At 40.9% G+C, this 27,842-nt stretch overlaps 5 protein-coding genes across 7 annotated transcripts; 4 read left to right on the top strand and 1 right to left on the bottom strand.

Moving 5' to 3' along the window:
• Nucleotides 1–66: 66 nt before the first annotated feature.
• On the top strand, nt 67–6,026 carry LOC311495084 (uncharacterized protein). 2 transcript variants are annotated; one of them, XR_014699304.1, is made up of 4 exons: nt 67–262; nt 347–449; nt 865–3,630; nt 4,468–6,026. XR_014699304.1 is itself a non-coding variant. In XM_084554406.1 (2 exons), the coding sequence occupies exon 2, from the start codon at nt 4,480–4,482 to the stop codon at nt 5,383–5,385; it is 906 nt and encodes a 301-aa protein (XP_084410532.1). In that variant the 5' UTR covers nt 3,487–3,630; nt 4,468–4,479; the 3' UTR covers nt 5,386–6,026. The 2 variants fall into 2 exon arrangements, 1 of the variants encoding a protein (XP_084410532.1); XM_084554406.1 differs by lacking the exons at nt 67–262; nt 347–449 and having other exon boundaries at nt 3,487–3,630.
• A 135-nt stretch (nt 6,027–6,161) lies between these two features.
• Nucleotides 6,162–15,121, bottom strand: terb1 (telomere repeat binding bouquet formation protein 1; the record flags this gene model as incomplete). The annotated part of the gene is made up of 18 exons (XM_084555979.1): nt 6,162–7,865; nt 7,966–8,121; nt 9,093–9,166; nt 10,025–10,090; nt 10,187–10,252; nt 10,872–11,099; nt 11,262–11,339; nt 11,465–11,529; nt 11,629–11,996; nt 12,079–12,206; nt 12,669–12,794; nt 12,982–13,113; nt 13,197–13,349; nt 13,431–13,559; nt 13,729–13,847; nt 13,996–14,056; nt 14,208–14,339; nt 14,725–15,121. Coding segments are annotated over 18 exons (2,511 nt in total), but the record flags the coding sequence as incomplete, so codon positions are not given.
• A 1,633-nt stretch (nt 15,122–16,754) lies between these two features.
• Nucleotides 16,755–20,499, top strand: pdp2 (putative pyruvate dehydrogenase phosphatase isoenzyme 2). 2 transcript variants are annotated; one of them, XM_084556059.1, is made up of 9 exons: nt 16,755–16,931; nt 17,340–17,472; nt 17,586–17,759; nt 17,883–18,002; nt 18,089–18,375; nt 18,695–18,800; nt 18,883–19,119; nt 19,203–19,502; nt 19,617–20,499. In XM_084556059.1, exons 2-9 carry the CDS (start codon nt 17,392–17,394, stop codon nt 19,890–19,892), a joined length of 1,581 nt encoding a protein of 526 aa, XP_084412185.1. In that variant the 5' UTR covers nt 16,755–16,931; nt 17,340–17,391; the 3' UTR covers nt 19,893–20,499. The 2 variants fall into 2 exon arrangements, with proteins under 2 accessions (XP_084412185.1, XP_084412186.1); XM_084556060.1 differs by having other exon boundaries at nt 16,833–16,888.
• A 989-nt stretch (nt 20,500–21,488) lies between these two features.
• LOC311495352 (B-cadherin) lies at nt 21,489–25,863 on the top strand. The gene is made up of 14 exons (XM_084554764.1): nt 21,489–21,610; nt 21,697–21,846; nt 21,948–22,103; nt 22,205–22,346; nt 22,421–22,593; nt 22,679–22,807; nt 22,890–23,075; nt 23,165–23,409; nt 23,503–23,645; nt 23,733–23,957; nt 24,093–24,317; nt 24,403–24,533; nt 24,703–24,846; nt 24,954–25,863. Exons 1-14 carry the CDS (start codon nt 21,515–21,517, stop codon nt 25,203–25,205), a joined length of 2,397 nt encoding a protein of 798 aa, XP_084410890.1. The 5' UTR covers nt 21,489–21,514; the 3' UTR covers nt 25,206–25,863.
• Nucleotides 25,856–27,440, top strand: tmem253 (transmembrane protein 253; the record flags this gene model as incomplete). The annotated part of the gene is made up of 4 exons (XM_084555978.1): nt 25,856–26,564; nt 26,654–26,779; nt 26,987–27,097; nt 27,219–27,440. Exons 1-4 carry the CDS (start codon nt 26,403–26,405, stop codon nt 27,438–27,440), a joined length of 621 nt encoding a protein of 206 aa, XP_084412104.1. The 5' UTR covers nt 25,856–26,402.
• Nucleotides 27,441–27,842: the final 402 nt, after the last annotated feature.

The following is a 27,842-nucleotide window of genomic DNA, read 5'->3' as shown; positions in this document are numbered from 1 at the left end:
TGTCCGCTAACAGGCGCTGAAGGCTCCAACAACCAGTGTGGTCACGTGATTTCACCTAAACGCGGATCCGATGCGCCATGTGTTCGTTTCCTTTTTTACCAAACATAAGCAAACTTTCGCGGTGGAAATAATGTGAAAGCACGTCCGTTAACGCCATCATGTCAGAGGGGCACCGGGCGCTGCCTTCGTGGATGGCAAAGAAAGAGGAGAAAGTCAAAAGGAAGGAGCCTCTGAAGAGCAGGAGAAAGCAGAAAGCTGCGAGGTAGTGGAAACGAAGCAAGGCGTCCGTTTTATGCGTCATTTAAAGCTCTTTTTGAATAATTAACACGCACTGGTGTGTTCCCAGGTCCGCTTTCTACTGTATGAACGAGAAGGAGTTGGTAGAAGCTGCTGTTTCGTATCTTACCAACGATGACTGCGAGGATGTTGCGCTCCTGACTCACCAACAGGTGGCGCCGTTTCACCCCTTTTTTCTTAAAAAAAACAAAACAATCTAGACACGAAATATAACAATAAAAAAGCCATGCACGTGAAAATACAAACACATTTACATCCTAGTACGGGCTTTTTTATTTTTTTATCATATCCTGCTTTGTTGCACATAGCCCCAATCACAAGTAACAGTGAACAGTTGTGTATTTCTTATTATTTTTGTATTCTGTGTTGTCATATATTGTAGAGTAGGTCAGCAGTAGTTGCACATCTTTGTATGTGTAACATATTGCAGAAGTGACAATAAACACGACTTGAATCTTCAACTTGAATCTCACAGATCTTAAAACAAGTCCTGAATTATAGTTTAAACCACTTTTGTTGGTGTAAACTGTTGTCTAACATGTGTTTGGCATCCCCTCACATACATAGGTTAAAGAAAAGACAACCGAGGAGAAGAAGAGGGAGAAACCCACCTCTGCACAGGTGACAGTTAAGCCTCCAACAGAGACTATAGTAGAGGAGTCCTCCGACTGTGGGGCCGACGACATGGAGGCGACATACGTCTCAGAGACAGACTTGGACATCACAGAGTTGGAAACTGTGCCCTACACCAACAACTTGCAGCATCCTGCACCTGCACCTGAGGGTCAGGGGTCAGGAGCAGTTCGGGATCATGGCAGACTAATGAACACTGATATGGAGACTGAGAAAGTAAAGGAACCAGCTGATAGGGCAGAGGAGGAGGATGACGCCTTACGGCTTGTGCGGGAAATTTTCTTCACCTGATGACGAATTTCTTTCTCAAAGATGAAATAAAAGTGTGTCCTCTTAGACGTGAGTTGATGTCGCTTTGACAGAGCTCCAACACCAGTCATTCACAGATGCTTTTGCACTGAAATGAGGAACATTCTGCTGTCTGCTGTTGTGGTCAACTGCTGTGGAAACTTAAGTCTTCAGCTTCCGTCAGTACAGAGATGGCAAACTTCTAAAACCTCAGTTTTGTATGTCTTCAAAAGGTTACAGTGAGGCTTTACAAAGCCCACAGTGGGAGTGGAGCTATACATAATTTCAGCCCAAACTGTAACCCATAACATAAAATTGTGGCGTCCTCTTGACCTCATTGCATCAGGTGTCATAATGTTTTATTGAGAAAAACAGCACACAGCGTCACACTGAAAGTGAAACTGTCCGCAGCCGTGGTGACGTCACGGTATTTCTCTACAGCGGTCTAATGTCAGTCATGTTTCATGTTCTTATCTATCCACCAGCTGTACATTTCAGAGAAGAACACTACATTTCTTTGCTTTTTTTAACTTTATTTTTTAACCAATAAAAACAAGTACAAAAATACAAACACTCCTTTCTCTTCTACAATGTCCAGCCAGTGGCCAGTCCAGGCTGGTCAGTTCTCAGCCAACTTCTTGTAATGGCTTTCTAAGCTGCAAGAGATAAGATCTTGAACAGGTATATGTCATCTTTACCCATTTCACCATCTGTTATCAGTCCTAGATATACTGTATATATTGAATCCACAAACTTCTCCCATGGTTCTCAGAACACCATCCCAAAATGTTCATATATTTGCTTTTAGTGACACTTACACAAACCAGTGTGTCAGTTCAAAAATACAGCACAATTACAATATATTACGGATGATCTAGTAAAAAAAAAAAAAAGGGTAAACTGAAGGTGAATTTATGATCAAATCTGTGAGGTAACATGTTTACCTTAGACGTTAGACGTAAAAATAGAAATAATGAGCTATTTTCCTGCACAGCTGGGATCCTGCGGTTGTGATGACGCAGTGACAGTGTTGGACCTATTTAATCCCAGTCAGCCGTTAAACTCCTTCCTCTCACATAGGTCAGCACAGTGGTGATCGCCAGCTCCACCTGCACACTCACGCATAAGTAGAACCCACGTCCCATGTCTTTCCAACTCAGATACGACCGATAGAACACCAAAAAAAGAATCATTCCAGCCAGGGTCAGGAAGATTGAGGCAGCCTGGCAATACATGCTAAGCGATGCTGCTGATCTGTCTTTGGCATAGGCCGCAAAGACCATGGCCAGCAGGGCAAAGGCCACAAGCACCACTGGAGCATATAAACATACTATAACCAGTGTTGTGACAATGTCAATATTTATCACAGACTCAGCTTCCCAGAGAGAGCCACTGGACCTTTGCGTGCAGAACAGTTCGCCATCTTGACGGGCCTGACAGAAGCGAAAGGGGCTGATGAGGAGTTCATTGGAGAGGACGAAGACTCCAGCAGAGTACACCAGGGATGTTAACATCTGAAGATAGACGAGCAGGAGTATCCCAGAGATAAATAAATAATGGCATATGGGATTCTTCAGAGAGGGACCCTTCCTTGTCAGTTCTTTCTTAGGCTTCATGACCCCTGATCTGTGGAAAAAAAAGAAAACAAAACACTTATTAATTCACAAAAAATCAAAGGGACATGTCCGTACGCACATAAATACATCAACATTTAATGGAGAAATTGTTTAGAATACCTCTGCTTCTTTATGGCCTGATCGCTCTTTGAGAATCAGCTTTGAAAAGCATTGTTGTCAATGAGTCAGTGAACACGCAAGTAAATATATCACTGGTTTCATTTTCAACTAGGATCAGCTGATCACCATGTCTACTTGCCCAGTAGGCTCACACTATATTTAAGGACTGAGCCGAACATTTAATAATTTATTTACGTCTAAAGTACATTTGTCATGTTAGGTCTAGGTCAGGGAGCGGTTATGTCGAGACATGATGTAGTATCAGATTAGGTTCGGTTTCGGTCAAGTAGCAGTCCTGTTCTGTTGAGTAATGATTTAGTGGAGAGCAGTTTGAAATTGGACACATTTGTCCAGAGCAAATAGCTTCTGGGCAAATGATCCGTGGCTGAATATCAGATTTGATTAAGCAACGACAGCCTTGTTTAAATGTCTGTTTACTTACTTTTGATAACAGAGAGCAAGCGGCGTAGTCACTCCTGCTCAGGAAGTTCATCGGTCTGCTGGTTGGTGCGCGCATTCCGCGGACGCGCACAGCGCGCAGCAACTTTGGCAGGGCTCTGCTCCGCTGGTGCGCGCTCTAACAGACTTTGACTTGCGGACTTCTCCAAACTGTGAGTGCGAGATCATCCGCAACTTCGACTGCGATAACTACAACGCAACTAGGGTTAAAAAAAAGGTTGGTTCAATATTAACTACTATTATTAGTCCACGTTTTTACCTGTGTTTATAACCGGAGCCGGAGTCTTTCTGTCCACTTTGGATACTTTTAACAGTTTGTTCTGGACGACAGGGAGGCGGGGTCGTCTACAAGAGTTTTTGTTCTTTTTGCTTTCACTGAATTTCCAAATAACGCACTAATACTGTTGGTGGTTACTGGAACACGTGTTCTGTCCTTCTGTTAAGTTGCGTAAAAAAAACAGTTGCATGTCGGTTTTGCGGGTCCTTGTCTCTGATTGACGCAGTTGGAGCAAGGTGTGGTTCATTTATAGAATATTTAAAAAAGTAGAAACGTAAGAAAACGGTAAACTACATATATGTATGTCTGTGTGTGTGTGTGTGTTTTCTTTCACTGCTCTGTTAAATGATATTAGGAGACGAAAGTTTTCAGCGCAGGGCTAAACTTGTGTACAGTGTATTTTCTTACGGTATTAATCCCAAAAGAAAATAATGCAGTGTACCAGTGAGCAAGCAAGAATTAGACTAATCAAACAAACGTTTTAGATGGACCTCAGACACGCCTGAAACATTCACCGTGCTGTACATGCAGGGTGGGAATGGAGGACATAATGTTCCATGACACACGAATTGGAATATATTTCAAATATTTTCTCTCTCTTTTATTTTTGTTGCTTTTATTGTATGTTAAATCCAGTTTATCATACAATGCGTACAAGAGAGAGCAGGAATTTCATTTAACAGTGTGGCAAATAAAAGTTTAAATGATTTGCTCTAAAAAAAAAAAACAGAGAATAACATTTGATGAATATAAATGTATTCTCATTTTGATCTTCAGCACAGGTTCACCATGGGAAACCGGTTCGGCAGAAGGCGAGAAGTCCAAATCAGTAACGCTGAAACTGCGACTGCTACTGAACAGAAGACTGCAGAGGAGCCAGAAGCTGGTCAACCAGCAGAAGATTCTGCAGTAACAGAGAGTCAGGAGGTCGCCGAGACAGAGGATCTAGATGTGGTGGTAGGCCAGCCAGTGACACCGGTGGTGCGTTTACCCAGTGAAGAATGTGTGTCAGAGTGTAAACTGGGAGAGGCTTCGTCATCCTCAGCCCCAACAACTGATCCAGAACCAGAACCTGTGGAAAAGGATGCCAATGCTCAAGATCAACCTGAACCTCTGGTCTCAGCCAGCATCCCATCAGTTCCTGAACAAGAACTGGCTGCACAAACAAAATCTGTTGCTGAAGCTCAGCTGGCCCCAGAGTCTGTCACCAAACCAGAGGCAGACGTTGAGGCAGCGCCCGAGCCTATCTCAGGGCCAGTGCCAGCCCCCGCTGAAGCCCTGGAGCAGCAGACAAGCCAAGAGCCTCTCCCTGAGCCAGCGCATTCTTCTCCCCCTTTGGTCAACTTGGATGTCCCTGATGTCACACCCTCCCCAGATCCCATCTCTGTCCCAGCCAAAGACGAGCAACCAGACATCCCAGCAGGCGAGCAATGCCAAGACAGCGCAGAGGCTGCTGAGACATCCACACTTGAGACAGAGAAGAGTGCGGAAACCACAGAAAGGCCAGCAGAGGCGGAGGCTGCAGAGTCTTTGGAGAAGCTCGAGAGTGATGTCAGCGAGGAGAACGTTAGTGAAATCCTAAAGAACTTAGAGCTGAAAGGAAATGACCTTGTCAGTGACCTCATTTCAAGTGATGTCAACATCCCTGATGGCCCTCCCATCACGGACATGAGCACATCCACTGAGCTGATGTGAATCCATCAAAGAAGATTCATGATGCAAGAAGTAAATGGATATTAATTCTGAAGGGATCAAAGAAACATTTCTTTTAAAAATCTCACATTAAGTGTGATAAGTTTGGCAAAATTCATTTCTGATATCAACAAAATGTGTCAAAAGAGCTGTGGAACAAAGTGAAATGAAAAGCTTTATGTTTTTGATACATTTATACAATCAGCTAGTATGTGGATGGAGCGGTAAAGTGGCTCCAACAGCACTAGTGCTTTGAGTTCTTAGCTAGGCAACTGTTAGACAACAGAGATCTTCCTCTGAGCAAATCCACCAACCAAAATATAAATATATCTCCTGTAGGGACTTAAAGAAATAGGTTCCATTGCTCTTCACTGTAACGACTCTGTAAAGTGGAATCTTATGAGGTGAATGATGAAAGGGACAATGAATGCGCCCCAAGATGGAGACAGTAAATGCATTCCACTAAATAGCCTTATAGAAGTGTCCTGTAAACATTTATGCCTTAACAGAGTCATGTTTAGACTATGCAGTAATCCTCTAAAGGGTGAGGGTCTTCATCTTATGGTATTTTACATACAATAGGGGGATTTTTTTTCAATTCAAGTAGTGGCTTGCTTTTGAAAATAAAAATAGTATTCCACATGTGTTCTGGTCACGCTCCATGTTTTTTATATTATGAGCGATAGAGAGACTGTTATTGTTAAACATTCTGGGGATGTGAATTAGGAAAACATAGATCAAGATAAAGGTGAGTTCGAGGGACAACTCTAAGAACATGATGTACATAAAGATCTGTTAACTACACATAGCAGAGGTTTCATCATCACAGAGCTTGTTTAACAACACACAAGTACTCTACGTGTATGGGACATAGTGTAAACTTGTCATAAAATTTTAGCTAACGCAGCACAGGCTGTTTAAGAGAGACGGTGCCTTCTCATAGTCTCGTGGGAGAGAGGACATGGGAGGGAGGGAGGGAGGGAGAAGGGGCAGAGACTAGGCTGCATTCTTTCCAGAGGAAGGAGGTTTTCGGGGGGCCTAGGTCAAAAGTCTTGTGTGACTGCGTTTCAGTCCATGAGAAATCTGCTCTTCACATGCTTCTCCCACTACACTGCTCCTGCCCTCACTGCAACGCTATCTCAGCATCTTGACCAACAAGTTATGGAAATGCTATGGGGTCACTCCTGTGGGCCCAAAACTTAAAAAGGAATAGTAGCTATTAGCTTTTCCAGTTTGACAGGAACATAACCTCACGAAGGGAGGACGCTACCACAATGTAAATATGTGCAAAACCGAGCTACTCCATTTCACAATAATGAATCTCTTGTCCACTTCATAATCATATCAACTCCCAATAAACATTTTGTCTTGTCCAGACACACCTAACTTTAACAGCCTATGCCTCAGGGTAAGGAAAATGGGTAAGTCCCATGATTTTGTCAATACAATCATAAGTCCCCATAGAGTGGGAGAGGCGCTCTTTAGACAGTGATCTCAGTCAAGTTCAGCTTCAGCAAAGGATACAGTGAGCAGACGGAGCTGCTTCTTGATGCACACTGTGAATAGATAAGCAGCATGATGTGCACTATTTGTGATTCCTGTCATACCAGAGGCTTTCGGCTCAATAAACAAAAGTGCTGGACTCCAGTCCCCTCTCTCCTTGTTGATTTCCTGTCTCTCTATGGACTCTGATGACCAAAGCATAAAAATAAAGAAAACAGAACTTGGCATTTGCCTCCGTGACATTGTATGATACATTAAGGAAGTAGCACAAATAGGATTTTTGAATGGTCTAAGCATAAGTAAAAGTAATAACATTTTTCTTCCTTTTTTTGCCCCAAAAATCTATTGTTAGACATTGAATATCACATTTACCACATCATGGGTTAAACATGTGGATATGATTACCAGATTTTCTAATATTTTGACTATGTAACGTTATCCAAACTGGCACACAGGCAATCGGTGACACTGTAACAGATAAACTGTGTATACGTCCAATAGGAGCTTCTGCAACAAAACCACAACTTTAATAAAGCTTACACATCTGATTCAGTCTGGCAGGCACAAGTCATCCTTATAAAAACCCAGCGGCTTTCAGTGGCTATAATCATGAAGCATGAACAAATAAATATGAAGCGACAAATGGCAGCTGAAGCTACATTTTAAATTTAAAATGTATGTGAAAGTCGGTAAACAGGAATCAACAAGCTGGCAGTGAAACATAAAACTCAAAAACATATAAATGTCTTCCAAAACACAATAACAAGAAATCTGTGCAACCATATGCAGAATATTAAAAAATAAATATTAAATATTAAGAGTACAATATATTATACACTTAGATTACATACTGTTTTAAATTAAGAACAGAATAAAAGCCTTTCAGATAAATTGATTTACAGAAGGCCAATATTATTATTGTGGGCTGGAGCATCTCAGGACTCAAATTATGCACAGCTACCATCCCGGGCTTTACATTTCTGAATGCAAAAACAAGGAGAACAAATAAAATAGTCAACCTCATTGCAATATAATTTGATAGCCACAGTATGTAACCTCACTTTAAGATTTTTTCATTACCATTAGCCGCTTGTATTTCTTGGCCAAGTCAACATTGGTGCGTCCAGGTTGAAAGGGGTAAGACCACAAGATGGTGTTCCAGGAAAAGCCATATATCTTTACTCCAGACAGAAGGTAAACCACCTCCTCACGACTGAAGTCCTTCCTCTTCCTTCTCTAAGGTTTTTTTAAAACAAAGATTAAATAGTCACTTACAATACATTTATCAAACTACTATACTAACAACCTCTCAGGGGAAGTTCATCTTAGATATCGGACTATTAGTTTCTCAACACTGTACTGTTGACACCTTGTCTAATGACAAATGTCCTGATTTCTAAAGTGCTGCTTAAAAGACATTGGGGGAAATGGGTTTTCAAAACGTGTTTTTCTTCCTTACTTCTGGAAAAAAAATCAGCCTGTGACCAATATTAACAGACCACACTTGCGGTTTATTCTCCACTCTAATTACTCTCAGCTATTCGGCAAAGAATACTGTGCACATTTCTGACTGATTTCAGTCTCCTGCAATATGCTACGATTAGTGTTAGTGGAACTCAAGCATGTGACATCTGTTTGTCTCAAAGTTTCTTTATCGCTGCACAGTATTAACGGCAGTGTGTTCATGGACTTTAGTCATATTGCAATAAGTTACATAAAACCCGGCCCGTGTCTGAAAGCAAAAGGAAAACTGTTTCCTTAAATCAGTCTGTTAAATGAACAACAAGATACGTGTAGTTAACTGAAACAATAATATAACATATATCACAATAATCTTTAAACATTATTTAAACTTTAAAAATGCAGCATTCCTGAGGAAAGAGGAATTAAATCCAAACATCTTTTAATTTTTCTACTCCAAATTAGATTTGCCCTTAAATTAATGTTGAATCCTAGTATATATGTTTGCTTATAGTGTACAGACACTGATAACAGACATCAGTGTATGAGTTAAAAGATTGTTAGTTACTGCACATTTCCTCCTTTTATTTCTGGAATAGTTTTACAACTTCAAAGCACTACGATGTGCAGTGCTTTTTTAATGGCGTCACTACTGTGCTACAGTAGTGACGCCATTAAAATCTGATGGAAAGTCAAACAAGTATCTAAACACATTTCTGACACAAAACATTATTTCAAACTCTTACAGAGTAAGAGGAGTCTGTGCTAATCTTCGTCTGCTCATCGACGGCTTGTCCACTGTTTCTTCCTTCTCTTCTCTCTGATTTTGAAACATCACATGCTGTGAGTATGTGTAAGAAAGACAAACAAGATTGCGGGTTTTACAACTCATTCTGCTGGCCCTAGACTTAATATCCAGACACTTTTGATCCACTATCAAGAGTGAACTCACATCATCCAGTACATCTAATACAGCAGCCGTACAAACAGCAATGCAGGCAAGAGAAGGACGAGAGAAATGTGGAGAGAAGAAAGGGGACAAAATACAGATAGAGAAAAAAAAGTATAAAAGGCCGAGGAGAACAGTGGAAAAGAGAGCTGAACAAACTGAAAATGTGGACGGTGTAGTGGAAGAAAAAAATATTTTAAGTACTGAGCATTGGAAAAAGCATTTGGCTCAATGGCAAAAACACACAGTAAATCTGAGCATGACAGCAAAGAAAGACCTGACTATACAAGAGCGCCTCAGCAACTATTGAGCCATGCGACGTCTTAAAGACTTGATGCCAACTGGCACAATAATAAAAAACATGAGAAAGGAAGCGGCAAAAATAAAATTCAGAACATGCTATTTCATAAAGTCAAAATTCCTTTCCTTTCACTACCATATCGCTGGCAAAACACAAAAGCATCAGATTGCACCATTTCAATCTCTCTCATACACACTCACATAAGAGTTATATGGAGTGTGAAATACAGCTTAATACAGCTGTGCTGCTCTGAACCAGCTCTGGCCTGCACTGTGAGAACACTGGCTGCTCTTCAACATTCCTTCTGCTCTCTGGTTTGTCTGCTGCCAAGAGCACATTGCAGAAGACAGCTCCCACCACAGTCTCCCAATCATAACATTCACACACACACACACACACACAGAGTTAAAGTAATCAACTGTAAATACCCATATCGGATACTGCAGCCCTATCTTCAGGAGGATGCTGCCTTTTTAGGGGAGCCAAGACTGGACCTGAGAGGGGTGATGGGATCAGTTTAGTTGTGAATATGGCAAATATCTAGCACAACAGTAAATAACGGACTACTGCTGTATGACAATATTTCATACCAGTCATGTTATAGGAGGTGAATGTCTCTTTTCCAGTTCTTCTGCGCAGTGGAGTCAAAGAGACAGCTATGAAGAGGAAGACAATCCTTTAAAGAATATTACACATCTACAGTATGTTCGCTAGAAATCTAACAATAACAGGCCACAGCTTGCACGTCTCATTTGTTTAGCTTTCAGGAACCACTTACTGAACAAACAAACTGCTTAGCACTATGTGTGATGGCTTGACTTTGTCCCTGTGTTTAGTTTATTCAGACAGACTTGAGGGGTTAAGAAGAAATGTTAGGAGCTGTTGCTCATTTAGCATCTGCTTAGATGAGCTGAGTTTTAAAGAAAGTCTAACCTTCAATACTTAGGAGTTTAAATTAGAGCTGTGTGCTAAACTAGATCTGTTTGGTTTATTAAAATGAGCACAGGTTGTGCTTCTAAACTAGCTGCATGAGCCGCTCAGCACAGGTGTGTCATAACATCATGTGATTGTCGGGAATTGCACACACATTGATCACTGTGAGAAAAATTTGTGTCAACTTGTATATTTAACTTTGATACTAACCGTGTGATACAAAAGGCTTGATTACACATCAGCTATTCTGTAATAACTTCAACCAAGACGAGCGTGAGTCACGAACTGCACCTTCTGATAAGATGTGTTTCCTGTGCAAATTCAAATGTTAAATCCACTTACTGCTCCAGTTATCACAGCTTCTTTGAGGCATTGCTGCTGGGACTCTCCCAGTGTTTGGGTCTGTGTGCTCAACAGTAGTCACTTTCCTACACATGAGGTTGTACTGGTGTGTCCTGAATCGCTCTGTGGCCTCTTGAAGAACTTTGTGCATGTCGCAGCTGTGGTGACAAGAGCTTTGGAGAGACGCAAAGGTGCGACTGTTCACTTCCTCAAAAGGTAACACACAACCTTAAGGAGAGAAAGAACAGTGATACAAAGGCCTTGTTTTAAAAATAATAATAACAATAATAAAAAAAAGCCATCCAATACACTGCATTTGAACTTTCAGCAAACATTTGATAATACAAAATGAACAGCGTTTCATTGAGGGGCAACTTCATATTGTTCTACCTGCACACCGGATATTAGACACAGAGCGCTCCTCCGCTGGAATTTCCACCACTTGACCCATCTCTCTGTCCTGTAACCCTAAACATAAAAACATCTCAGGTGAAAAAACATTAGAAGCTTCAGATCTTCTATATAAAAAAAAATATAAATAAAAAAACAGTTTAAAGTAATCAGTAACATGCGTTAAAGGCATTCGCTCTTACCTTCAGAACATTTAATCTCTTCTGGTTTTGCATGCCTCAGTTGTAATGAGGCCTTTAACAACTGACTAAACAAAAACAGAGGGAATAGTTATTATAAAAGCAATCCTTATTCGGTCATGCTAGATTTGTTGTGAGAGTATTCAACACTGAGAAATTCTACTGACCTTTCTGCAGTATGTGGCTCACTCTCGCTCTCTTGTGGCCATACTGGAGAAGACATTATGGCTCCTGTACCCTTGCACACTGAACACCACACGGCCCCCTTGCTGGTTTTAGTATTCTCTTTTAGAAGTCTTACATTGGAGGTGACCTTCTTCATTTCATTTGTCATTTCATCGTCATTTGTATTTCTGGCAGTTTGAAGTTTATCATTGCCATCACGACCTGTTCGTGCATGTTCTGCAACTGCTGGGATGGTTTTAATGCCCTCCTTCCTCTGCTGTGTCAGAGGTAAAGCTGGGGGTATGAACACTCGGCCTTGGCCCTCAGTGTAAGTTGGTTGGTTTGTGTCTTCCTGGTCACCTTCAAACTCCTAAAGATTAAATTAAACACACATATTGAGTCACCGTGATACAAGCTGCAGCAATGTGTGTGGATGCATGTGTAATCTTCACCTGTGTCTTCTCTAGCAGATCAATCCTGCGCAGCAATTCTCTAGCTGAGCTCCTGAAGTCTTCCATGTTTACAAAGGGTTCCATATCTTCAGTCTGTTTTGTTTTCTGACCACTTACTCCAATCATGGCTTCATAGACAAGAACAACAGCCAACCATAGTGAAATCTCCACATTCTATGTCCAACCTATAAATTATTAAATCATTCCTTCTAACATTCACTAGAAAAACATATAGAACGAAGTATGCTTGAGTCAGGTGAATGGAAAGCAAACTGCTGTACTTGTGACACAGCAGTGTTTGCACAAGTATTACACAGAACGGGTGTGACAAGAAAATGACCCTGACCTTTACTACCAAAAGTCCAACCCCAACCCCTTCTGTTTTCAATATTATGCTGATGACATATGCCAGAGCTATTTAATATGATGGGTCAAATTAAATTCACACATTCTCAATATACTCACATTGTTGCAAATGAAGAGCCTGTGTTACTTGGTAGCTAACAATGCTTAAACAGTCACAGTCTTGCCATAGAGTGACTATGAAATGTACAGATTATTATTACATAAACAAAACCGCTTTGACTTACTGGCTTGTTTACAAGTCTGCAATATGAATGTAGCAGTCTTCCTAACTTCTTCGCTTGTGTCCTCTGCGAGTAAAGTTATGATAAGGGGCAGGCCTCCACTCTGCACAAGCTGGGACTGGTGCTCCTCTGCAGTGCCAAATAAACACACAAGTGTGAAAAATACATGAACAGCCTGTTGTCATCTTCAGAGAAGGAAGACTCCTGTCTGAAAATTGCTTTCAGTAGCCACACATTTTAGAGTCTCTACTAAAAGTTTGAAATGTTAATCATAACAAAGAGAGAAAATGTCAGACACACTATCTTGTAGTCTCACCAGAGGCCTCTGTGCAGTGGCCCACAGTTAATAAAACCGAGAGTCTGTCCTCAGGGTCCAGGTGCGGGCTGGCCAGCATAGAGAAAAGATGGGACACTACGCCATACTGAGCCAGACCTGAAGCCAAAACCGCTACAAAGAAGAGGTTTTAAATGTGGTTCTTGAAGTGAACTCTTAAACTGTAATGTAAATATGTGCTTGAGCGCAGTACGCACAGTTATCAGTGATGCAAGCCGAAAGGGTCTTGGAAATAATGACAGACAGCTGGCAAGATAATATGCTTGTATCAGCAGCAGAAGCTAGACGAACCAGTTCAAGAGTGAGAGTTTCCAAACCCCCAGAGGCAGAAAAACTCTCCTGAACACAGGCTGCAAAAACAAATAACATTTTAGTTTTAAGTGTAGATTTATTTATTTTACCTTAAAATAAAACTTCTGCCTTTCACTTACAGTTGTTGGCAACTGTCATTGCAATGAAGGAGCATATAGGTTGAAATATTTCAGTGCAGGGCAGAGTAATCTGCTGCAGCCAGATATTTACTATGGGAAAGGCAGCCACACAAATACGCTGAGCCTCCTCTGCAATAAGAAAAGACAAAAATACATAACTGAGCAAATATTTTTTCTCTTTCCTCAGAAAACAATTTAACACAGTATATAATGGATGACTTGAAAACTGTTGCTGACATGGAAGGAGCATCAGTACTTTATACTGCTCAGTCTAAGAAACAAATACATAGAATAATACCATTCTGAGGGTTATTGACACATCCACAGAGAGCACTAGACACAGATGTCCACAGTTGGTAAGTTTGTGTAGCATTATATGCTCTCAAAGTAGCCCCTGTTGAGAAGGGGAATGTGGTCCTGTAAAAATATACACCATTAATCCAATGTATGCTTTACATCAAAGTTTTCTTTGACTTTTTTTTACTATAACTGGCACACCTATGTAAACTTGGAGGGATGATGTTTGTCTACATGAGATACATGAGTGTTTAGAATTGCAAAGTACCTAAAGAGATTTAGTAGAACATCCAGGCAGCCCGTGTTTTGTGCTAAAATCTGTCCTGACCCTGCAAAAGCACACAGACTTAATTATTCCACATATATGAAGATTGCTTTCATGAGCATGAAAGTAAACCAGAACAAAGAAAATGTCTTGAACGGGAACAACCAGTCCTGTAACTTTAATTAATGCTGTCAGTAGATGAGCCTTGATCTTACTGTTGCTGGCTACCAGCACAAAGAGCAGATAGACAGACACTCTCTTCTGTGTCAGGGGGATGTCTTCTTTCATCAACAAACCGGCAAGATCTGAAAATGTCTCCTTTCTGCACAGAAAATTCTTGCAATATACTACAAGACGTAAGGATAAATATATGTTATTATGATGTTGAACTGCAATATGCTTTTGAATGATTTTCACATCATGCAATACTACTCTGAACATATTATAGTATGTAGACTTATTTTGCACAAAAAACACACATTTGGTGCATCTCAATTCAATTTACCACAGTCTGTGATAACGACATAACACAAACAAAGACGCCATAATGGGGTGACACATATATCTTTTTGTCTGCTGTTTGTGCTATTTTGGTCTATAAACCTGGATATTTTCACCTGCAAAGTGCTGCAAAGGACACTATTTCTTGCAACTTCAAAAGATACACCCCTAAAATGAAATTTAGCACCAATCACATCACATCACATCACACAAACAAATACACAGGCCTACCATTGGCCTCTGCCAGCGTGCCAAGTGTAAACAGCGCAATCTCCTTGACATCTGAGTGAACAATACTGGATTTGGAGAGGTTGTAAACAAATACCACGCCTCCCAATTCTCTCAGCAAGTCAACATTATCCTCTGAAACAAGTAGGAGACACAACAGTAGATCAATACCAGGGTGGTAGGCTAAATAATGAACCACTGACATCTTACAGAGAGATGTTTCTGTTACTGGTGCTTTAATATTACCTCTCTTTTCACAAATTGAGTGAATGGTGAGAAGAGCTTGTTTCTGTAAGTCTGGACATTTCATCTGAAACTTCAGACATTCAAGCAGCAAACTGAGGTCTGTCTTTGTGGCTGAAATCAGAACGACGAAATGAAACCAGTTAGACAGTATTTGTAAATGTTTCGTCCATGTACGAATAAATAAATCAAATTGGGGCGTTACAAAAAATATTACACTTACTATTACGGCTGCAAACCGCTGTTTTATCCATATCACACTTATTTATGTTTAAATGTCATTCCACATTTCACAAGTATCTTGACAGCTCAATTTTACAATAATATCGACTCTTTTAAATCTAGTCGATTTAGCCTTGTGCTAAAAACGTTAACAAATGCTAATTCCAAAACAAGCTAGCTCGAGCTAACCTAGCTAATTAGCATAATTTTAAATATTGAACATCCGCTAAGAAAGACGTTCTGTAATTCTGTCTCCGTGCTAATATCCTAACTAACTTCACAAGAATTTCTCAGCAGTCGATGAACAAAGGTTAAAATAGTAAACATTGCTGGATAAACATTAGCATTAGCAGGAGTTCGTTAGCTGCACTGACGCCGCTTTGGCACACGTTGCCATAGAAACGAGCAGAATGTGGCCTACAGCTACTACAGATGCTAATGTTAGCACATCGTCCCAAGTTGTTTTCCGTATCATTGTCTTCTGTACGGTGATGTGACTCATGAAATGGGGTCGACAAATAATCAAAAACGGTTCAGCATAATCTAAATCATAATCAAAGAACAAAGAATATCAACGAATATTAATTAACTTGTTTTGAGAAAATCTGTGGAAGAAGCTTGTTTCTTAGTAAAGCAGCATAATTGTGTCATTATATTGTGACTGATTGCTGTAAAGGCATCCTGTTTGAGACAGGAATTTACATAATATTTTTTACTTTTCTGTTGTCTCATATATACATTTGCTGAGCTAGTCTAAATGATGATGTGGCGGTCCAACCTGACTGAACTGATTCTCCTGAAATGAAAAACAAACACTGTTTTTCTGTCTACTTGCAGGAGCAGAAGGTTTAAAGGATAAATATTTGTTTATACATGTCTGTTCTTCCTGCTGGCATTCTTTCCCTGGTTCACTGTTGGACCATATAATCCTTAATTATCAAATGTCAACGGTGTAAAAGGATTTGAATATTTGCTCAGCATCAACTATCATTAGCTAAGTTATCTACTTTTTATTTACTTGACATTTACTATGCGTTCATCCAAAATGTATTTAATCTCTACTCCAAACCTCATTAGCAAAGTTAACAAGTCTTGTATCCTAAAAGGACCTTTTAAGGTCCTAGAAAGCTGGTTAAGACTGATTTACATTTTTTGGGGGAAACTACAGGGCAAGAAGAGTATATACAGTCAATGGGCAAGACTTGTATGACATTTTATTACATAACACACAGAAAGGAGAAAGGGACTGCACTGATAACAATGCTGAACTGAGAAAAGGCTCAATAGAAACCAATAGGAATATGAGACAAGGCATACTATAGGGTCACCAGAGCTCCCAATATGGCGACAATGCTGGAAAAAGTTCTAATAACCCCAAATACAAATACTGTATACCATACAAGCTGCATTCCCTGCTTTGGCTTTGTTATATACAGTCAATGGTTTTGACCCTGATTCTGAATTTTGGAATATTATTTGACAATATGCCATCAAATGCTAAAATTAATCTCACTGCATCGACAGCTTTATTCCACACTGCCTTTATTCGCACGTTACTTAATAAAATAAAAAAATATATACTGCACGCAGTCTGTGTGTTATGTAAGTCATACCAGGAAGAAAAAAAAAAACGTCTACCCAGGAAGAACTACAACTGTGCGTCTACGTCAGACGTTGGTGCGCGCCGCCGTTACGATTAGAGGTTTGTCGACGGACATTGATTCATTCGTTATTTTACTAAGTTTGTAAGTATTTCACAATGTTTATGTCCAACGTATATAACATACATGCAACACCAATATGTGTCCAAACAGTTAGTATAGGTTCTGACGTAATTTTAATGCCCGTGCTAACTAATCGTTAGCAGAGCTAGCCTACTTGCAAGCTAACTTCACGGTTTATATGTTGTCATCTCGCTGTTATGTGTAAAACTTGCACCTGTAACAACATACAAATGTCATAAGAAGAAGAGGCATTGCTGTTTGGTATAGTTTACAGCTGGCCGATTATGTCGTTAATTCGAAGCTGGATAAGTTATACAATATCTACGTTGCTATCTATTTATGTTAGCTCATTGAGAGTCCCGTAAGTTTTTATGGTATCACTATTTACATATTAAACCTACAAGATGTTTTCTTTTCCTCTTGGCACAGGCATCAACGCGATTAAGCTGCACAACACCCCACAAACAGCCTTACATTCGCAATGTATGGACGCGTGTCCTCCAGCGTCATTCAAAGAGCTTCAAACTACTCACTGACACTTTATTCTGCAGCGCCATTTCAGGTTTGTACCCCGATTAATTCACTTGCTTAACATATACAATTACATTTTTAAATCTGCACGATTTGCAGCATATTCAACTGTTGTTTCACTCTCTTCCTTTTTGTTCCCCTCAGTATGCCCACCTTGTAGCATTTCCCTCATCTCAGACAAACCACCGTTGTCTTTTCTCATCCTGGACTGCCTCCAGATCTTGGCGTCAAAGGGGACGACGCTTCTCAACTCGTCAGGACCTAGATTTCCAGCTCAGCCAAGTCCAGATCAACAGTATTCTAAGATCCAATGAGCAGGTGAAGAAAAATTGTATTGCATATAAAAGCTTACACCAACAAAGCATGTTTTTCAAATAAAAGTGGTGTTAAAAGTTAAGAAAAAATGTGTTGACCCTGTCTGTATTTGGATCCCTGCTTCAGGCTGTGAGCGTGCCAGAGTTTGATGGCAGGGGACTCAGTGCTGTGAGAAAGTTTGAGAGCAACCTGCTAGCTGCCAACACTCCTAATGAGGACCGTCGCAGTGCAGCCACCTGCTTACAGGTATGCATCCTTTAACCTTTACATCAATCCCTTCTTTTCTCTCTTATTATGCAACCTTTAATGCATATCTTTGTTTTTTTCTCCAGTCCAAGGGCATGCTCTTTGGAGTGTTCGATGGCCACGGAGGCTGGGCATGTGCTCAGGCTGTCAGTGAGCGGCTGCTCTACTACATTGCAGTTGCGATGATGCCAAAGCATGTCTTGGAGGAGCTTGAGAAGTGCATGGAGCGTGGCAGACCTGTTCCTCCAATCTTGCAATGGTATAAACACCATTCAGACTTCAGTTATCGTGAATCTGCGTCGCTGTACATCGACCACCTCAGAGTGTTCTGGCAAGAATTACTGGAGAGTGAAGATCATGGAGTAAGCATGAGGTAGGCACATATGTGGGTGTCCCTTATTAGTGTGATTTCCTTGTCCTCCATCCTTGCTTGTTTATATAAATGATATAACATTATGAATATCAAAGTTTTAACATGAATGTATATACAGTATGTTTGATTGATTACACTCCTCCTCTTTTGTGGGTATAATTCAATTCAATTTTATTTATTTATTTATATAAGTAAACAATATGAAAGCAATGCTGCAACCACGAGATTGTAGCCCAAGTTAATCTTCAATACTCTTCCCTAGACTAGTCTGAAATAAAACGCTGAAACAAAAACAATACTCAGCAATCTTCTTTATTAGTCCTCAGGATGCTCTAGATCGTGCCTTCAAACGGCTTGATGCTGACATATCCTTGGAGGCTCAGGTCCCTCTTTCCAATGACCTGATGAAAAGTACAGCCATTCAGGTAATAAGATTAAGCCATCTTTGCTGCAACAGTGTGGTTAAGGTCCCACAGTGTTGATACACATGCATCATCATCTGTCCAGGTTGCCTTTGCCGGTTGCACTGCCTGTGTGGCTCACGTTGGCACGGATGGGATCCACGTGGCGAATGCCGGTGACTGCCGAGCAGTACTAGGGGTGCAGAACGATGACGGTTCATGGAGCGCTTTACCTCTGTCACAGGACCACAACTGTCAGAACGTGACTGAGGTTGAACGGATCAAAGCCCAGCATCCACCCTCAGAGGGAGACACAGTGGTCACAGATGACAGACTACTAGGGGTGAGTTTTGTGTACATGCACTGTAAAAAGAAGCATTAAATTTAAAATTAAGTCACTGGCTCAGTTCTTCATCTTGTTCTCAGATTCTGATGCCTCTGCGTGCCTTTGGTGACGTGAGATTCAAATGGAGCCGTGAGTTGCAGCAGAGCATTTTAGCCAGTCTTGAATCTGGAGTGGACCTGGACTCTCTCAACTTGTATCAGTACGCTCCACCTAACTATCTAACACCACCCTACCTGGATGTGGCACCTGAAATAACCTATCATAAGCTGAGACCTCAAGACCGCTTTCTGATCCTCGGCACCGACGGGCTATGGGACGAGCTAGGGAGCGAGGAGGCGGTACGGCTCATTGGAGAGCACTTGAGCGGAATTCACTTGCAGGTTTGTGTAGAGTAAAGACAGTATGCCTCGCACGACATAACTTCAGACGCTTTTGTTGTGTCTTATCCTGTGAACTTGAAAAACTGGTTTCCAACTCTGCTTTATTCCCTTCAGGCTCCAGTTTCTGCATCTGAGAAGCAGCTGAAACTCGGCCAGATGCATGAACTCCTGCTGAAACGTCAGGCCCGTGCCTCCCCCGCTTTAGACACCAACGCTGCCACACACCTCATCAGACATGCTCTTGGCACTGGCGAGTATGGAGAACTATGCCAGGAGAGACTGGCCTCAGTGCTCGCTTTGCCCGAGGACCTGGCTCGAATGTACAGAGACGATATCACGGCTACTGTGGTGTATCTGAACTATGACCTGGCCAAACCTCACCGCAGCTAACATAATTTTCTTTTCTTTGTTTTTTAACAAAGTTGGACAGAAACAAACATTTATCATAATCAGTTCTGTTCATTTACCTTCTGTGGACAGAAATCCCAACCTGTTACAAAACATTATTTATAGATATTTGGAAATGAAAGGACAGTCGTATGGGTTTCTTATTTTAATCACTTAACCCAGATTATTCATAACAGTAGCACTTATCACATCAGAGCGACAGGTTTCATATGTATACATATTCATGATGTACATTTAAAGACATAATTTAAGATGAATGTCAAAAGAAGAAATGAAGGAACACACGCTGTCACTTTCTTTGTATTACACAGAATGTCCATCTGTAATCTTTTTCCCTGTTTACCTTTGTACAAACTGTGAAGTTTACTTTTGAAATCGCGTCCTTTTCTGTAATTGTATTTAATTGAAAATGTGTTTAGACATATTTAAGTTGTCACTGCACCTGCTTGAAAAAGCTCCAAATGTTTTATAATAAACCAATGAGAAATAATTTGTTATATCGTGTTCATTCATGGAACCGTTGCATTAAAAAGCGATGACATTTAAAAAAAAAAAAAGATCAGTTCAACGCTTGGATGCTCAAGACTGGGAGAAGTGTTTGTCAAAATAAACTACCTAATGTGTTATTTGCTGAGTGTCATGGCACCAGTGTGATTCTTTGTTTTGTAAACATGCGTGTCCTCTGGAAAAAAAGTTCATTCCTTATGATCTGATTGTCCTGTAACACAAATTGGAGGGAAGTCACAAATTTTAATGACTGGTGTTAGTAATTAATTTTTATTGCTTTCTCTTCATTGAGAATAATTATGAACACATTTAACAAAAACCTAAAATGTTTTTGAATAGTGAGGTTGGAAGGCCTTGCCTGCATAAACACAGTCACCTGCATATCTGACAGCACCTGCGTCTGCTCTGGCTTCTCTTGTTTTTCACCAACCTTTCACTGATAAAATCAAACAGCTACTCAGCATCAGTGGGAACTAAGTGGAACTGCAGTAAACACATGGTCACTGCAGAAAGGCAGTTTCAAGAACACTTTAAACAGTGACAGCGCACTGGAGGTCTGGAAAAGGATTAATTAACATACTGACTGAGGGACGAAGATGAAGAGCACTCAGTGAAGAGGGTTGGCAGTCACAAGCCTGGAAGTCTGCCACTGGAACAAAGTAGGAACTCCACGTCCGGTGACGTGAAGGACAATTCTGTAGAATTATTGCACTTAAGGAGATATGGCTAGGAACAGCAAGACCTGGACGGTGCTCTTTTTGCTGTGCCAATTCCAGGTGAGTGTTTTTCACTTAAGTCATTTCATTCTCTGTGTGCCTGTGGAATCTGTTGTACTCCACTGCCCGTACACATAATAAAACACTTCTTAGTGACTTCATTAAGAAAGAATTTTATCTTCCACTTCTGTGACCATTGCTATTTTGTTCATCATAATATGTGTTTTGGAGTTCCACAAGGTGCGATCATGGGTTCTCTTTTATTTTTAAACATTAATTTCCTTACTGATCTGTGTATACACAGTCTATACTCAAAAATAATGCACTCACTCTATCATTGTAAATAATGAATGTTATAGTATGTGATAAGCTGTTAGATTAATGTTTGTTCATCAGTGTTCTGTAGCTGAGATTGCTGAGATTCAACCACGAAACGACTTCCCAAATAATGAAATCCCAGAAAGGAACAATGTTGAGGTAAAGTCATTTTGTAATCGTTCTTTATTGATTAGATTACAAATAAATTATGTATCTGACTTGACGTGGTGTCCTGGTTCAAACAGAACATCTCAGACACTGTCCTCCAGCAGCTCCCCGTCATTGAGTTTCCATTCGCATCCGGCAGTTGGAAACGGATGAAGAGGGAATGGGTTATTCCACCCATTAACTTTCCAGAAAATGACAGGGGCCCATACCCTAAATTGATGGTGACGGTAAGTGGAGTTGGTGGTAGTGCGCAAATTACATTATTTTGAATGTGTCTGTATTGACTGAAGCGCCTTTTGTCTGACACATTTTCATTTTTGTGATTAAGCTTAGGTCCAGCAATCACGACATGTTCGCCATAACCTACAAGATCAGCGGACCAGGATCAGATCAACCACCTGAGGGTGTTTTTACTGTGGATCGGAGATCTGGAGCGCTCTATGTGACCCAGCAATTAGACAGGGAGAAAAAAGACAAATACACTGTGAGCTGAATAAAAACCATGATCTCACTATTTTTATTATTTTACATTTACAGTTGTATCTATACTTTCTAGAGATCCACCATGTGTGTTGTGTGTTACAGCTGTGGGCCCATGCGTTCAAGGAGGAGGTGAAGGCCGAAGAGCCAATGCAGCTCGTTATCAACGTAGTTGATCAGAATGACAACGCGCCACAGTTCACTCTGAACCCTTTCGTCGGAAGAGTGAACGAAAGCGCTAATGTTGGTGAGAGGAATATTCAGCAAACTTTACTTCAATATGAGTGAGAACACTTTGAGTTAAATGCACTTGTTTTGCAGGTGATAACATCATAAAAGTAACAGCGGTGGATAAGGATGATCCGGACACAAAGAATGCTTTAGTTAGGTACAGAATACTATCTCAGACGCCCCAAAGACCAGAAAAAGACATGTTTGCCATAAATCCAGTGACTGGAATGATCAGTCTGCGGTCAGTTGGACTGGACAGAGAGGTAATGTAACTATATCATGCAAATACAACTCTTGTCTTTCCAAGACTTTTCTTCGTGCCCATTGTAACTAGCGTTCTTGCGTTAGACAATCCCAGAGTACAAGCTGACCATAGAGGCTGCTGATATGGAGGGGGACGGTCTAATATCCACCTGCACCGCTGTAATCACCGTCAATGACAGCAACGATAATGCCCCACAATTCAATGTGAACTCTGTGAGTTGAAAATGACCAAAGGCAATTTAATAATAAGTTTAATCTGTAAATTCACTGAACAGAATTTCTTGTTTTTGCCCAGACATCCACATCAGTCCCTGAGAATGAGGTTGGAGTGGAGGTGATAAAACTAATGGTAACTGACAGGGATGAGTCAGGATCTCCGAATGCCAATACCAAATACTCAGTAATCAAAGGCAATGAAGGGGGAAACTTCAAGATCAAAACAGGCGCCAATAAAATGGATGGAATCATCACAACAGCCAAGGTTAAGAAATATTATTTTTATTAACTAGTCTATTGACTCAACATGCAGGGCATATCACATCTTGTTCTTTACTCTCTGTCACTTCCAAGGCACTGGATTTTGAGCACACCACTGCCTTTACTCTGCTGGTGGTTGCAACAAATGAGGCGCCGTTTTCTGGGCCGGTGTCTACATCAACAGCCACAGTCACTGTGAGAGTGGTGGACAAGAACGAGCCGCCTGTTTTCAGTCCAGCAGTGGTTCACGTGAGCATCCCAGAGGACGTGAAAATAGGCAGTTCTGTGGCCAGCGTCACAGCTAAGGACCCGGACACGGCCAGGAAACAGAGCGTTAGGTGATGGAAACACATACTTAGATACTGTTTACATGTGGGCGCAAGTACAAGATTCAGTTTAGGTTCTAATCTGGGTGTTTCTCTTGCTATCAGATATAAACTCCACAATGACACTGCCCGGTGGCTGAGCGCTGATGATAGCACAGGATTAGTCAAAGTTAAAAGCGACATGGACAGAGAATCCCACTTCGTCAAGGACAGCAAATACACAGTCTTAATTTTGGCTTATGACGACGGTAAACCAACTAAACTTTCATTGTGCTAATTTTTCTTAATAAATGTTTGCACCAGACTAATGAATCCTTCTCTTTTTCTGCCTCAAGATGATATTCCAGCTACAGGCACAGGTACTCTGGTTGTGAATTTGTTGGATATTAATGATCATCGTCCAGTGATCAAGCAGAGGAAAGTCAGTCTGTGCAACAGCAACCCCTCTCCTGCCCTCCTGGATATAGTGGACCTAGATGGGCCCGGTAATGCTGGTCCGTTCACTGTAAAACTTCAAGGAGAACATAAGATCAACTGGACTGTTACCACCAATGCCACAAGTAAGAGAAGTAACACTAATAGTATGTCTTGCAAAGTTTCAGCATTGTCATACAACTTGAAATGTAACTGCGGTGTGCCAGAGGAAGTCAGGCTCAAATATTTAGTGTTTAATGTTCGCTCCGCATCTTTTCCAGGTGACGTGGCAGCCTTGTCCCCCAAACGAGACTTATCTCCCGGGGACTATGACGTGCTGATGCGCATTTTTGATGCTGATATGCAATTCCAAGACAGTACACTAGACGTAGAGGTGTGCCACTGTCAAGGGGCCGTCTCCACCTGCTTCATCCCTCGTACAGCTCCTCATCTAAAAGTTTCTTCCCTCACAACTCCAATACTGGGAGCGATCTTTGGGCTTCTGTGTATGTAACCAGACTGTAATACTTTCTTTTTATAAATAATTCACTTAGATCTGTGGTTAGTCGCATATTTTTCTTTTGATTGCAGTGCTGCTCCTGCTTCTTCTGTTGCTGAGTAGGAGAAGGAATAGGGCGGAGAAGGATGACCCGCTTCTTGAAGATGTACCCAGAGATGACATCTTCTGTTACAATGAGGAGGGAGGAGGCGAAGAGGACCAGGTAGGATGTAATTAGAGTTCACATTTGACGTTAGTAGTAACTCTTGTGAAGCCGTGACACACACACTGTCTTGGAATTGTTAATGCACCAAGAAACATAAAAGTTGGAGGAACATTTAGTTGAAATTGCTCCGCATTGTTTACATCTTGTCTGTTTGCACTTTTTTAAGGACTATGACCTGAGCCAGCTCCACAGAGGTCTTGATAACCGTCCTGAAGTCTTCTGCACTGACGTGATTCCTACTGTCCAGAGACACCCATGCTACCGCCTGCAAATCCGAGCCAATGAGGAGGTTGGAAATTTCATTGAGGAAGTGAGTAATGTTAAAAAGTGCATACAGCGTCACACCTATAGTGTCTTTACTAGAATTTATATGCTTAAAGATTTACACTGTGGTGTCTGTCCTTGTTTCCCATGTAGAACCTATGTGCTGCAGACAGTGACCCCACAGCTCCTCCGTATGACTCTCTCCTCGTGTTTGACCACGAAGGAGCAGGCTCTGACGCCGATTCACTCAGCTCCATCAACTCCTCGGACTCAGATGAGGAGCAGGACTATCAGGGCTTGACTCAGTGGGGACCACGTTTCAGCAGATTGGCTGAGCTGTACACAGAGGGGAAAGAGGAGGACAATGACACTGAGACGCTGCCAGGAAAAACAGAATGGGTCTGACATGCCCCTGCTTATTTATAGATCCTCTAAATATTTGTCCATCTGCCCAAGATGCTCAGAGTCCTGCGTTGACCTCTTTCTGCCGCCTTCTGCTTCTTGTCAGCCTTTCCAGATTTTTGCTTTTACATGTGCTTGCTGCTGTGATGACCAATGGCCTATTACTCAAATAGAAGCTTCATTCTGTAAGCTGCAACAGTTTCAGTCATATACGTATGTAACTGGGATTCTAAATGATGTATTTTTGAAAAGAATTTAAGGATGTAAAGGATGTCTGAGGTTAGAACAGAAAAAAAGACAAATCAAAAGAATAATGCAATCGTTACAAGCATTATCATGCATAATAAAGGTATGTTTCATGCAGATACATTGTTATGATTTCATATGACAAATATCAAATAGAGATCCACGGTGTGTATCAATCAGATACTTAAGTCATATATGTGACTATTCTGTATAATATTTTACTCTATGTTTGCGCCATGATATGATCTTGGTTTACCCTGTAGAGTCTAGTATCATAATAACAATAAAAAACTCTCAGATTTATGACTTTTTTTTGTAAAAATCCTGGATTAATCTTTCAAAAACACATGAGAACCCTTTTTCATTCATCAGCATGCAACCTGTGGTGTTCCTCAAGGCTTCACCATAGGTCCTCTTATTTTTAAACTTTATGCTTATTCTGTATGTAAATACAATATGTATTTTGTGTTATTTGCCCGTGTGGGTAATAGAATTAGGAGACCGAGTTTAATCCTAAAATTGCCATAAAATTAAGTCTGCTACAGTAAACTCTGCCCACGCACTGATAAGCTCCTTAGTCATAGCCAGGGATCCACCTGAGTCACTTCCTCAAGAGTGACCTTTAGCCATTCATTATCCTCCAACTCAAGTGAACTTTGACTCGAGTGTAGTGTGCCATACAATGGAGCAGCAGCAACAATGAGAAAAACAGTTTAATGTCTCTGATTTCTTGCCTTCTTATTCCATTAGATGATACTTTCTGTGAATATGGAATAGGTTACAGCCTTACAACATCTGGGCAAGGTAAGCCGTCATAAAGTGATTATTTGCCATAAAATCTCAGTTAAATGTATCTTTATATTTCCTTATTTGCTTGCATGAATAGGAATCTGTTGGGCACCGTTAAGCCTGCATTCTGTTTTCCTACAAGTGATTTTTTTTCTTCTACAACAGATGATGCAGAACATGTTTCAGGAGGGGCTGTACCACGTGTTTTTTAAAGAGACACCCTCAACTCACGCACAGACCCAGGTTACCAATAGTGAGGAGCTAAACAATGCCAGGATTCACCGTTGGTTCGGGACCGTGGTCAACACTAGGCTTGTAGTCTCCGGGGTGCGATGCCGTGTTATTGATCTTATTTAAATGATTGATTTCCACAGTTTTGTTTGGTCACTTGATTCATAGTTTGCATTTCCCCACAGGTGGTTCAAGTCCTCAGCGCCTTAGCTTGCATACTAAGCACGGTGACCCATGCCTGTGTGAGCTACAACTGCTCTGTCTCCATGTTAACACCAGTATCCTCAAGCTTATTTGTGAGTCCACATCTGGTTTAGCTGATCATTTTATTTCCAGCAGAGGGTCAAATACTAGGTCATAACTGTTTGTGTTGTTACAGTATGTGGCTGCTGGGTGTCTGGCAATGGTGGTTCGGTGGAAAGCTAATAAAGTGAAAGTAAGCAAGTTGTTTAATGATTTTTTTAATTCTTTTTGTTTATGTAATGAATAGCATTGCTTAATTTTGTAAAAACAAACAGATTATCGTGCTGATGGCTCTGAACGCCGTTTGTCTACTGTTTGGATTCTCTGCTCTGCTGGAAATCAGTCTGAGATCTGCACAACTTGCTGAACTTAACACGAACCAACAGGTAGTCGTAAAAAATTAATTTTTAGGTTTTTAAGTGATATATGGCCAAAACGCAGAGTCAGCTAAATATTAACTTAAAATTCCTTTGTTTCTTTTCCCCCCTGCCTTCTTCTTCTCCCCAGCGTGCTGGTTCGTATGTTGCAAAGGCGAGCTCCATAACATTCACTGTTCAGTGCTTTCTGGCATCAGTCTACATTCTTTTCTTGTCCTGGAGAGGCCTACGTCGCTACAGTTCCCCCCAAATTCAAGTCTACAGCCACCTCTCACAGGTAAATATATCCAGACCAGAGGGAGGGTTTGTCATTAACTTCAGTGATTTGGGTGTTTTCCATTTAAAAAAATAAATAAAAATGCTGAATCAGGAATAGTTTTATTCTGTCAGTGGATTTTGAATGATGATGGCTGTTGAAGTATTTTGTGGGCACCATTTCCAGCAAAGTAAATCAGAAATACCACATTTCAGAGTAGTTGTAGATTGCTGAATTGTGATCTGCATGATTTTCTTTTCAGGATCCTGATGAGACCAATGCGCCACTGCTGGAACAAATGGAATTTAATCTGTAAAAGAAATCAATTTCCTTTTTTTTCTCTCTCTCTTTCTCTCTCTCTCTATATATATATATTTACTGGACGTCGGTGCCAAATTATCTTCACTGGGACTCTTCACAATGTTCTAGATTCACTTTGCACATCATGTGTAAACTTAGTTACTGGACTGTTTTGGAGATCTTCATTCAGATATGAGG

Source organism: Chelon labrosus (genome assembly GCF_963514085.1).
Source record: "Chelon labrosus genome assembly, chromosome: 11".
NCBI lineage: Eukaryota > Metazoa > Chordata > Actinopteri > Mugiliformes > Mugilidae > Chelon > Chelon labrosus.
The sequence above is the reverse complement of the archived record's forward strand: the minus strand, read 5'-3'. Positions and strand labels throughout refer to the sequence as shown.

Excerpts from the sequence above, each read along its gene's own strand:
- LOC311495084 (XM_084554406.1), top strand. The coding sequence starts at position 4,480 with ATGGGAAACCGGTTCGGCAGAAGGCGAGAAGTCCAAATCAGTAACGCT.
- LOC311495352 (XM_084554764.1), top strand. The coding sequence starts at position 21,515 with ATGTTTGTTCATCAGTGTTCTGTAGCTGAGATTGCTGAGATTCAACCA. Across the intron at positions 22,347-22,420 it reads GAACGAAAGCGCTAATGTTG|GTGATAACATCATAAAAGTA; the intron begins GTGAGAGGAATA and ends CTTGTTTTGCAG. Across the intron at positions 23,646-23,732 it reads AATTTTGGCTTATGACGACG|ATGATATTCCAGCTACAGGC; the intron begins GTAAACCAACTA and ends TTCTGCCTCAAG.
- pdp2 (XM_084556059.1), top strand. The coding sequence starts at position 17,392 with ATGTATGGACGCGTGTCCTCCAGCGTCATTCAAAGAGCTTCAAACTAC. Across the intron at positions 18,003-18,088 it reads GTGCAGCCACCTGCTTACAG|TCCAAGGGCATGCTCTTTGG; the intron begins GTATGCATCCTT and ends TTTTTTCTCCAG. Across the intron at positions 18,801-18,882 it reads TGAAAAGTACAGCCATTCAG|GTTGCCTTTGCCGGTTGCAC; the intron begins GTAATAAGATTA and ends TCATCTGTCCAG.